The sequence below is a fragment of the Hyla sarda genome, chromosome 2 (assembly GCF_029499605.1).
Source record: "Hyla sarda isolate aHylSar1 chromosome 2, aHylSar1.hap1, whole genome shotgun sequence".
NCBI lineage: Eukaryota > Metazoa > Chordata > Amphibia > Anura > Hylidae > Hyla > Hyla sarda.
Genome location: NC_079190.1, coordinates 501800542 through 501811661, shown reverse-complemented (window position 1 = coordinate 501811661; position 11120 = coordinate 501800542). Strand labels below are relative to the sequence as shown.

At 38.8% G+C, this 11120-nt stretch overlaps 1 protein-coding gene across 1 annotated transcript; it reads left to right on the top strand.

Annotated features, from left to right (window-relative positions):
* The first annotated feature begins 1225 nt into the window (after positions 1-1225).
* On the top strand, positions 1226-6316 carry LOC130357223 (gastrula zinc finger protein XlCGF8.2DB-like). Its single transcript, XM_056559829.1, has 3 exons — positions 1226-1485; positions 2385-2460; positions 4793-6316. Exons 1-3 carry the CDS (start codon positions 1465-1467, stop codon positions 5665-5667), a joined length of 972 nt encoding a protein of 323 aa, XP_056415804.1. The 5' UTR covers positions 1226-1464; the 3' UTR covers positions 5668-6316.
* Positions 6317-11120: the final 4804 nt, after the last annotated feature.

Here is an 11120-nt window from a genome sequence, read left to right as displayed (position 1 = left end):
TAGTGAGCTGACTGCTTGCTTTCTTACTTCTGCCACAAAGTTAAACAGATTTATAAATTACTTCTATTTAAAAAATCTTAATCCTTCCAGTACTTATCAGCTGCAATATACTACAGAGGAAGTTGTATTTCTTTCTGAAGTTCTTTTCAGTCTGACCACAGTGCTCTCTGCTGACACCTCTGTCCATAACAGGAACTGTCCAGAGCAGGAGAGTTTTCTATAGGGATTTGCTTGTACTCTGGACAATTTCAGACATGAAGAGAGATGTCAGCAAAGAGCACTGTGGTCAGGTAGAAAAGAATTCCAGAAAGAAATACAACTTCCTCTGTAATATACAGCAGCTGATAAGTACTGAAAGGATTAAGATTTCTAAACAAAACTAATGTACAAATCTGTTTAACTTTGTGACCCAGCTACTTTTGGTCTTCATGACCCAGTTCGTTTTTTCAAATTTGATATGTGTCTCTTTAAGTGGTAATAACTTTGAATTACTATTACCTGGCAAAGTGATTCAGAGATTGTTTTTTGAGACATATTGTACTTTATTTTAGAGGTAAATTTTTGCTAATACATGAAGCGATTTTTGTGAAAAACTCTAAAATATTGTGAAAAATTTTCATTTCTCTAAGTTTGAAACTCTCTACTTGTAAGAGAAATAGTCATGCCAAATAAATTTAGTTATAAATTCACATCCACAACATGTCTACTTTATGCTGGCATCATTTGTTAAACATTCTTTTACTTTTTTATGACATTAGAAGACATTAGAATAAAATGTTGAATATATATATATGTGTGTTTGTATATATATATATATATATATATATATATATATATATATATATATATATAGTCAAAAAAAGAAGAAGCCGCACTGTGGAATAAATTGAAAAAAACGCCGTGGTTTATTCACCCATCATGTGAATGGTGCTACGTTTCAGTCTTCTCAATGAGACTTTTTTCAAGCCAGTGGTACAATATATATCACTTCCTTTTATATGGTGCTTGTTAATGACATCAGCACTTCTGATTTGCATAATATATGCATATAAACAAATATCAAAATACACAAACCTATACAGTGTATCACAAAATTTACAACAAAAAGGCATACAGTGTTATGTCTGGAGGTGGAGGGACACAAGACATCATGGTTCCCAGTATACATGTTGTTGTGTTCTACCCCTCCCCCACCTTTTCCCCACAGGTTGTTTCTGTACTTAGTTATTCTGCCCAGCAACAGCTGTTCTGACAAGAAATGGATTCCTGGTTCTGATTGGACGTCCAGATTCTGCCCGTCAACTGTGATCTTCTGCCCAGCGATGCTTCTACCCCCCAACAGCATTCTGATTGGCTACAGGCCCAACGGCGGGAACAGGATTTTCCCCCTAAATACAGGACTCTGGTGTCTCCAGCTCAGTCAGCCTGTGGTGAAGATTAGGAGAAGAGAAGTCATGTGTGGACATGTTTATTATTATAGTTCTGGTATTTTATTACTACTACTTTGGTTTGAGTATTTGGTATTTTCATCAAAATTATAAAATTATTTAATCTTGGCGAATAAAATTTTTTGATTAAATTATAATTTATTTAACCTTTAGTAAAACATTGTGAATGATTTTATCCACCAACTCAGTTGTTGTGTATTTATTTTAGAGTTACGTTGTGTGGGACCTATGGGACCATGTTCCTCATCAGGAGACAAAATGCTGATTGTTTCCCCTGATTATCATGTGAAAAGGTCTCGGAGTATCCCCGGCATCTCTTACAGATGTAAATAGGGGTGTGACCAATATGTCTCCACCCTGCAATACAATGTGTAAATGAAGGCTGATCCCAGGAGGCCATAGAATGCTAAAACTGGTTGGACAGGTTCTGGCCCCATCATTCTTACTTTACATATTGTAGGTGGGGAGGTGAGGCCAATCGGATGGTGTAAAGGGTATAAAAGACCCCAGCATGGCTCATATGGGGGGAACTTACCAGGAGAATATACTTGGGACACTGGAGACACTGACTGGAGATAGAGACCTGAGTGTGTGGAGGGTCCATGTATGGTGACTAGAACATCTCTGAGGTGACTGGAAGTAGAAGGAATTATAAGATATTGTAATTGTTTCATATTTGTTGTTTATGCCGTGTGTATATTGTATGTGGGCTGGTAGGGTTGTGTCCAGGGCGGCTTTTTAGTCCCAGTCTGGCGCTGTCTGTAGCCATCACTGAACCCCACAATAATTGTAGGAAAGAGACTGGGATGATTGTTGATCCTATGTGATCACCACTTGAGGAGATCCTTGTGCAGATTGGTTCATACCTTCTAGGGGGGATGTAACACTCACGTGGATAGAAGATAAACTAAGGTTCCTTTATGTTTTTTTCCTCAGGTCTATAATATGGAATCTTTGCAGGAAAGTTCTGGAGGAACAATGAGTGGACTAGAAAACCCCATATCAGAGAATGGTAAGAGCCTTTCATACATCTTATGTTTTATTCTGTCATTATAAATTACAGACTGAGGTTCCTTAAGATATTTCTTCCTTCTTTTTAGTGGTGTAGATATATATTGTATTGATAGTGCGCATCATAGACAGAGAGTGGGCGCAGGGCAGAACACAGGTCAGGGAGATAAAGTGACGCATTTCAGGTGTTCAGAACGCCCTTAGTCATACTAAAAGCTATCTGTCCGCAGCCATGTGTAAATAAAGATCACATGATCTCCTACCAATAGGATTGGAAAGCATGTTTACCCTTCACATACATGATCATAAGAGAGTAAAGTATTGTAGCATTATAATTGTAACAAGATTGAAGTAGGATCAGCTCACCCAGTGTAGACCCGCTGCAGCACGGACAGGTGCGGATTCACTGATATGCAATCTGGAAAGGAGGAGGTCCAGTGCAGCAAATTCAAACAGATATGTGGTTTATTTTATCATGCAAGCAGCATACAGGACAGGCATGGAGGTGACGCGTTTCGGACGATGACACCCGGCCTTACTCACCCTCATAACATATACATTATAATTATATAAGTAAACATTTTGGTCTTTTGTTTAATTTGGTTTCTGTCTGGAGAGTATTGTAATTCCCTTTATTGTTTGTTCCTTTCCTCACTTGAGATCATGTTTATAAAGGGTTAATATTTTCTTCAGTGCTATGGGAAGAAGGCCATGTGATCTTTATATATACATGGCCGGGACCTGATAGTTTTTATTATGACTAAGGGTGATATGAACACCTGAAATGCGTCACTTTATCTCCCTGACCTGTGTTCTGTCATTTTAATGTAATGGAATAAAGAATCTTGGATTTCATCCTATATCTCTGCTGGATATTCTTGTTCTTATATAGAATCTTTTCCACATAATGTGCAAGTATCTAAAATATTGCTGGTATTCAAGAGGGGATCAAACATATATTAAGGGTGAATGGAACGGATTTAAAGGGGCACTCCGGTGGAAACCTTTTTTTTTTTTTTAAATCAACTGATGCCAGAAATAAACAGATTTGTAAATTACTTCCATTAAAAATGTTTAATCCTTCAAGTACTTATAAGCGGCTGTATACTACAGAGGAAATTCTTTTGTTATTGAATTTCTTTTCTGTCAAGACCACAGTGCTCTCTGCTGACACCTCTGTCCATGTCAGGAACTGTCCAGAGCAGGAGAGTTCCTAAAATGGACAGAGGTGTCAGCACAGAGCACTGTGGTCGTGACAGAAAAGAAATCCAAAAAGAAAAGAATTTACTTTGTAGTATACAGACGCTAATCAGTACTGAAAGGATTAAGAATTTTAATAGAAGTAATTTACAAATCTGTTTAACTTTCTGGCACCAGTTGATTTAAAATAAAAATAAAAAAAATTCCACCGGAGTGCATTGGTATCTTATCAAATTCAGATGCAAATATATATATATATATATATATATATATATATATATATATATACGCATACTGACATGGCCCTATTCACTTTAATGGCCCAAATATAGTCAACTAGTGACAAGTATTGGCCATTTTCTTCATGTATATGAGTTTTTACCAGGACATAAAATTGTATCAGACTACACTTCTGGTAAATACATGTATATGTGTGGGAAATGGGCTGAATGTAGTCACCTGTCCTGAGATATAGAGATTTTATTATCTGACCACAAATCTGCACATTTCCTCCAAATACCAACTTGGCAATTTTGGTAGGTTTTTTCTTACTTCATATGACTACATGTTATTTTGTTATTTATACATGGAATTACTTGATACTTTCTGGGGAATATTAATCATTGCCTTCCTGACATTTTATTGGCTGAAATCTGTTGCAAAATTTTTGCACAGTTATATTTTGCACAGTTAGTTTTTGCACAAACACTTGGCGCAATTTTAAAATAGCAAAAGTGACCATGAACTGCAGTGCTTCATTCTTGACTATGCAGTGGATGAGGTATATTACCTGTGTCTTTTTTAAAAAGGCTCAAAAATATTGCACATATACGTTTAAAAAATTGCTAATTAATTCTACCTCTACCTTGCCTCAGAAAAATGACATCATACAGCAAGTTCTGAGTTGATTTCAAATAAGTGCAAAATGTATCAAACCTCACTCCATTTTGATAAATTTGGCGCACCTAAGCCAAAAACACAAAAAATAAATGCTGTGAAGTGGCTGCTCACTGACACATATTGATAAATCTCCCCCTCCGTGTGCACCTAGAAATAAGTGATTCTGTTATCTACATGTGTTGACTGTATTGTGTTTTGCTCATTTAATTTATTTGAACATTGATCTCACACAGGAAAGAAGCAATTTTCATGTCCGGAATGTGTGAAGCTTTTTACTAGGAAAGTAAATCTTGTGGATCATATAAAAACTCACACAGGGGAGAAACCATTTTCATGTCCAGAATGTGTGAAGAGTTTTAGTAATAAATCAAGTCTTGTAAAACATATGAGAACTCACACAGGAGAGAAGCCATTGTCATGTCCAGAATGTGTGAAGTGTTTTACTAGGAAAGTGCATCTTGTGGATCACATGAGAACTCACACAGGAGAGAAACCATTTTCATGCTCAGAATGCGCAAAGTGTTTTAGTAATAAATCAAATCTTGTAACACATCTGAGAAGTCACACAGGAGAGAAGCCATTTTCATGTCCAGAATGTGTGAAGAGTTTTAGTCATAAATCATATCTTGTGGAACATATGAGAACTCACACAGGAGAGAAACCATTTTCATGTCCAGAATGTGTGAAGAGTTTTAGGAATAAATCACATCTTGTAAAACATCTGAAAACTCACACAGAAGAGAGACCATTTTCATGTCCAGAATGTGTGAAATGTTTTAGAATTAAAGCAACTCTTGTGGAACATATGAAAACTCACACAGGAGAGAAGCCATTTTCATGTCCGGAATGTACAAAGTGTTTTAGTCAAAAATCAACTCTTGTGGAACATATGAGAATTCACACAGGGGAGAAGCCATTTTCATGTCCGGAATGTACAAAGTGTTTTAGTCATAAATCAAGTCTTGTGGAACATATGAGAACTCACACAGGAGAGAAGCCATTTTCATGTCCAGAATGTGTGAAGTGTTTTAGTCGTAACTCAAGGCTTGTAAAACATCTGAGAAATCACACAGGAGAGAATCAGTTGTCATATACAGTATATGGCTAATGTTTTAACCAAAACTCAAATTCATATGTATACATGAGGACAAACATAAAGAAGAAGTCATATCCATGTTCAGAATGTGGAAAATGTATTAGTAAGACATCTTGTTAAAAATCTTAGAGCACACACAGGGGAGAAGCCATTTGTATGTTCAATATGTGAAAAATGTTTTAGACCAAAATGAAATCTTGTACAAAACAAAAGGAGAAAAAAAGCGGATATACTAAAATGTCTGAGAGGAGAGAAGTCATTAGAATGTTCAGACTGTAGGAAATGTGTCCGGTGCACATTGTAGGACCTGATGTGTCAGGACGTCTTCTAAGTTATAGTGTCTCTGGAATGTTCTTCTCCTGTCTGATGGTCAGATAGGACATGGAGATGACCAATCTGTGCACGAGTCCTATTAATTCCATTGGATGTGTGTAGGAAACCTGCTGGACGTCACATGCTCGCCTCAGTAACTGTACTGCCCAGCAGGGACTTGTGTCCTTCCACCCCCAATCTGAAGATCAGGGGGGAGATCACCATTATAGGGACACTAGAAATGCCCGGCTACAATACTGAAAACCATTACTGCTATTTCCACATCCAACTGGGTTTGGACTAAATGGACTGTATCCCAAAGTTCTTCTATGTGAGAATAAAGTATGAAGACTTCTCTCTGTTTCTTCTATTCTTTTTGTATCTGGAGAATTCAGACATTATTCTTTATACAGAACAGAAGAGACATCATGTGGGACATGACTTTTCTGAACATGAGATTTATTGAGACGAAATAAACCTCTGCCTGACTATCCTCACACATACTGCTCCCTAGTGGTCAGTGGGTAGCTCTGTTGTTCTGCAGCGCTGGGGTCCTTGATGCACAGAGTTTGTGTGTTATTTATGTCCAAGGAACTATATAATATATACATATGTTTTATTGAAAAAGCATTTTTGGCTTTTTATGTCTTTTTTTTTATTTTATTGTGCAAAGTCAGGGAACCCTGTGCATGTAGAAAAGACCAAATTATGGTTGGTGGAGACCCTGGGACTAAAACAATGTCAATTATATTATAAAAATAAACTATGTTCATCTGCATATTTTGGTTGTTATAGGACTATAACCCCCACCGTGTGCCTTATAGTTGTAGTCCTGGAATACATACACAAGGTGGGTAACCATTTTGGAGCACAGGGTTAAGACCACTGTACGGCCCTTTTAGCAAAGCTTACTGAAATCAGCCAATGGTCCCAGGAAGGGGTGGGCCCACAAGTGTGTGGGTGGGGTTCCAGTTGCCCCGGGCTTAAACTATTAATAATTGTGTCACAAGTACATCTTAGAAGTACATAGTATGGTGACATGTAGTACTCACAGGCAGAGAGCTAACTTCTCTCTATATTACAGACCGGAACAGCACTGTCCTGTCACTGTAGATCATAATAATAATTATTATTATATAATAATCTGTACAGAGATTGTCATCACTCCCTTTGGTCCCTGTCCCCAATTGGGCTCACAATATAAACTCTAAACTGACCTATCACTGTGTTTTGGTGTTTGGGAGGAAACCAACACAAACATGGGGAGAACATACAAACTCCTTGTAGATGTTGTGCATGGTGGGATTTGATCCCAGAATTCCAGCTCTACAAAGCAACAATGCCTCCTGTAAAGTAGTCATCAGCCTCTGGTCTCCGCCATATCATGCTGTCCTTACTGCTGCCACTTCTACTGGGCTCTAATGCTAGCTCCCACTAAAAAGTAAAAAAAATGAAATCAACTGTTACGGCACTACACCATTTGTTCCCACCACTGACACCTATTGTTATTGCCAGTCACCACTTGTTTGCAACTTTAAGTCATTCTGGGAGACCCAGAGAAGAGCCAGAGCTACTAGAACTATCCTGCGCCCCATCTGTTACCTATCCCCAGGGGTCCGTAGTCTGCTGGTTCCTGATAGATGCTTGGTACCTTGCGGTTATTGGTAACTTTTAAAGCACTGGATCGTGTACGTAGATCCAAAGGCTTCATCATCGATTCATCGTTTGTACACAACACATAGAACATCAAATATTCTAGATTTGGTGGAAAATTTTACAGCATTTCTGTAGGGGCATCTAAAGTGAAGAATTTGTACCAAATTGTGTGGATTTCCTAGTGCAGATTTTGAAAATAGGCAACAAAAAAAAGGAATTTTTAAAATCTGAAATTCCGATCTTTCCTACAGATCCGCGGGCAATCGTCACCAAAATTCTCAACAATAAATTTCTTTGCAGATTTACTACAGTTTTAACTGCCCCATTTATGTCACTGGGGAAAATCTGCAACAAAAGGAAACCTTTCTACAACATAAACTGACATAGTGAGGATTGAAAATGTACATTACAGGTTAAAGGGGTACTCCGCTGCCTAGTGCTTATTTCACCAACTTTTTACCTCTTACTTGATGACTTCACATAACACCCCTGTACTGTATGCGCCTTATCCATTAGCGTTGTCGTTCCCTGAGTTGGCGTTCTGTCTGGCTCACGTTGTTGCTTATTTCCTGTTGTTTGGTCCGTGAAAACTACCATTCCCCTAAAACTTTGCGGCCTGATATTTTTCCTTGGTATTCCATCCATTCTTTTTTTTGTTCACGCCTATGTGCATGCCCCTTTTTTTTTATTTCCGCCCACAGGCGTCCCAGCCCCTTGTTTCTTCTTTCCACACCCATTATGTTCTATCGTTCGGTAGAGAAATGTGCCCCTGCGCATCCCTACGCTGACAGCGTAGTGCTAACGTAGCATACGTTAGCAGCATAGCCATGCGCATGTGCAGTTCTCCTTCCAGTTCAGGGCTTACTTTCCTAGCGTACACCTGCGCATGCCCAGTTGTCCTTACAGCTCAGGGTTACGCTACTAACATAAGCCCTTATCTGTAAGAACTACTGCGAATGCGCAGGGCTACGCTACTGACGTAGCCGATGTTAGCACTATGCTGTAAGCATTCACAAAATGACCAGACATGCACACTACACGCCGAAGACGACTCTCAAAATATAAATGACGCATGCGTCTGGCGCAAAGGACGATTGGAACAGGCTAGAATGCTGACACAAGGGGCAGCAAAGAAAGTGAAAAATGTCATTCCCACACAATTTCAAAGAATGAATATTCAAGAAGTGGGCCGGCTTTACTACGGACACGGGAGGAGGGAAATGCGGACATCAACGCCGACACTGCAGGGCGGGCTGACAACAACATGGCCACAAACGTTGTCAGCAGTCACGAAGCACCAAAAAACGACACTACTTCCTGCACATATGAACAGTAAGTATAACGGAAATAATATGCATTATTGACACAGCAAGCATATTAGAGAGTTAAACAACTTTACACAAAGGACAAATGTATTGATAAAGTCATAGCAGCGGAGTACCCCTTTAATTTCTGGTTTTTCTATAATGTGTGTCAGATTTTTTTACAATGTCATCCACTGTACTACTCTGCTAAAACTTTAGGCGGCTCGGTTCTGCAGAACATAGTAAAATAACATCAGCTACATTTTCTGAAAGGAGAAGAAGGAGGGATCACATGACCTCAGGGAATCCCATTACGCCATTCAAACAGCGCTCCCAGTAAATCAATATTGGGGTATAGTCAAAGCCACTATAAAAGCCTATGCACATAGTTTTAGCAGCCATTTTATAGATAGCATGTATTAAGTGAAGATCTCTGTGAGGGAAACTGAGCAGTGCACAACACAAATATGATTAGGAGCCATATAAATGATAATTATAATAAAGTGTTTTGCAAATGTTCTGTAAGTGCAAAACCTGTTTTCATAGGAAGTTAAGTGTGACAGTTCTTTTTTGTTTTTGTTTAAAACCAATTGTGAAAAAGCTGCACAGAGGGCTTTGTGTCACTTCTTTGCACTCTCTAGGATTCCAGTCCTGTTTCTATGCCCCAAAATGATAATACTTTTTCACAGCTTGAAAAAAGTAATTGTTCTTTATTTTCCAGTCACAAAACTGGTGCTACTCCCAAAAGGGGATATTTTTTTGGACCACTTGGAAAAAAAACATATTTTCTTTCAAAACCTCTGTGTGCATATAAAGAATAGCAGGCATTTTAAAAAGCAAATTGTTTTTATTTAACCTGTTAGTTACTACCGGATACCATATGTTTACCCATAGCCATACATCTTGCTGTTACTTTGAACTTAACTTTGCCCTAAAAACAGCTCAGAAGCCCTTAGATACCCTCCTATGTAACCTATCAGTGTTGTACAAGGCTGTGTTATACACAAATTTTGGGGCTAATGGTGAGGTACAGGTTCTGACAGAACCAGAACTTTTTGCCAGAGTTTGGAGAACCTACAGAACCATATTTTTGAAAACTTGGCTCATCTCTAGTCACCAGCGGAAGAGAGAGGCAATTTTTAGTAACTATTTCACAGGTTAAATTGGGAGACAGCACTTTGAAAGAGATATCCAAATAATGTGGTATTTGTTCACCCATCAAGTACAAAGATGTGACAAGTCGACATTACAACAAGGTCTTTATCAAGCATAGTGATAACAATGAACATTGTAGTTTATACAGAGACATCAATGACATCATATAGGGTAATGGTTCCCAACCTTTTTCAGCTTGGGCACCCCTCTGGAATTTTTTTTTTGCTGGGCACCCCTACCGAATAACTTTCGATGTACAACCAAAAAAAGGCTAAAAAGAAGCAATGCACAATACATTTATATATGTTGGCTATTCAAATTACAGTACAGCTATACACAGCATCTCACAAATGACGTCTTCTCTGATCAGCGTTGTTCCCTTTTCTTCTCCATTTGGTCTGGGCCATAATGACAATTTCTTCCAGCCACAACTCTTCACCTCAAAACCTGCAAAGCAAACCTATTAGGCGTCACACTTTTCCAGCATCAGCCTCCAGATTCCGCCACACATAACGTCTCCTACTTCCTAGATGTCTCCTACTAATGTCTCCTTCTCCTAGAGGAGTGTACATGGGTGACAGAGGAGTATACATGGGTAACAGAGGGGTGTTGTGGGTGTAGAGGAGTGTACATAGGTGACAGAGGAGTATACATGGGTAACAGAGGGGTGTTGTGGGTGTAGAGGAGTGTACATGGGTGACAGAGGAGTAAACATGGGTAACAGAGGGGTGTTGTGGGTGTAGAGGAGTGTACATGGGTGACAGAGGAGTGTACATGAGCTGGTGCAGGGTCTGGGAGTGGAAATCCCAGATCCTGCAAGTGAAAAGATGGATGCAGCTATTGGCGCCTCAGGATGATCCGTCCAATTCTCGAATGACAAGGATAGGCATATGGTGGTAATATCCTTTTCTTTATTCAGTAAGAAGACTACGTGTTTCGCGAAAGGTCCCTCGCTTCATCAGGTCATATACATGGACATACATTAATTCTATTTATACATACCGTATATACTCGAGTATAAGCCGAGTTTTTCAGCAC

Bases quoted from the DNA above. Each gene is read 5' to 3' on its own strand.
- LOC130357223 (XM_056559829.1), top strand. From the start codon at position 1,465: ATGTTTATTATTATAGTTCTG. The intron at 1,486-2,384 runs GTATTTTATTAC...TTTTTTCCTCAG, and splicing joins TGTTTATTATTATAGTTCTG to GTCTATAATATGGAATCTTT. The intron at 2,461-4,792 runs GTAAGAGCCTTT...GATCTCACACAG, and splicing joins AAACCCCATATCAGAGAATG to GAAAGAAGCAATTTTCATGT.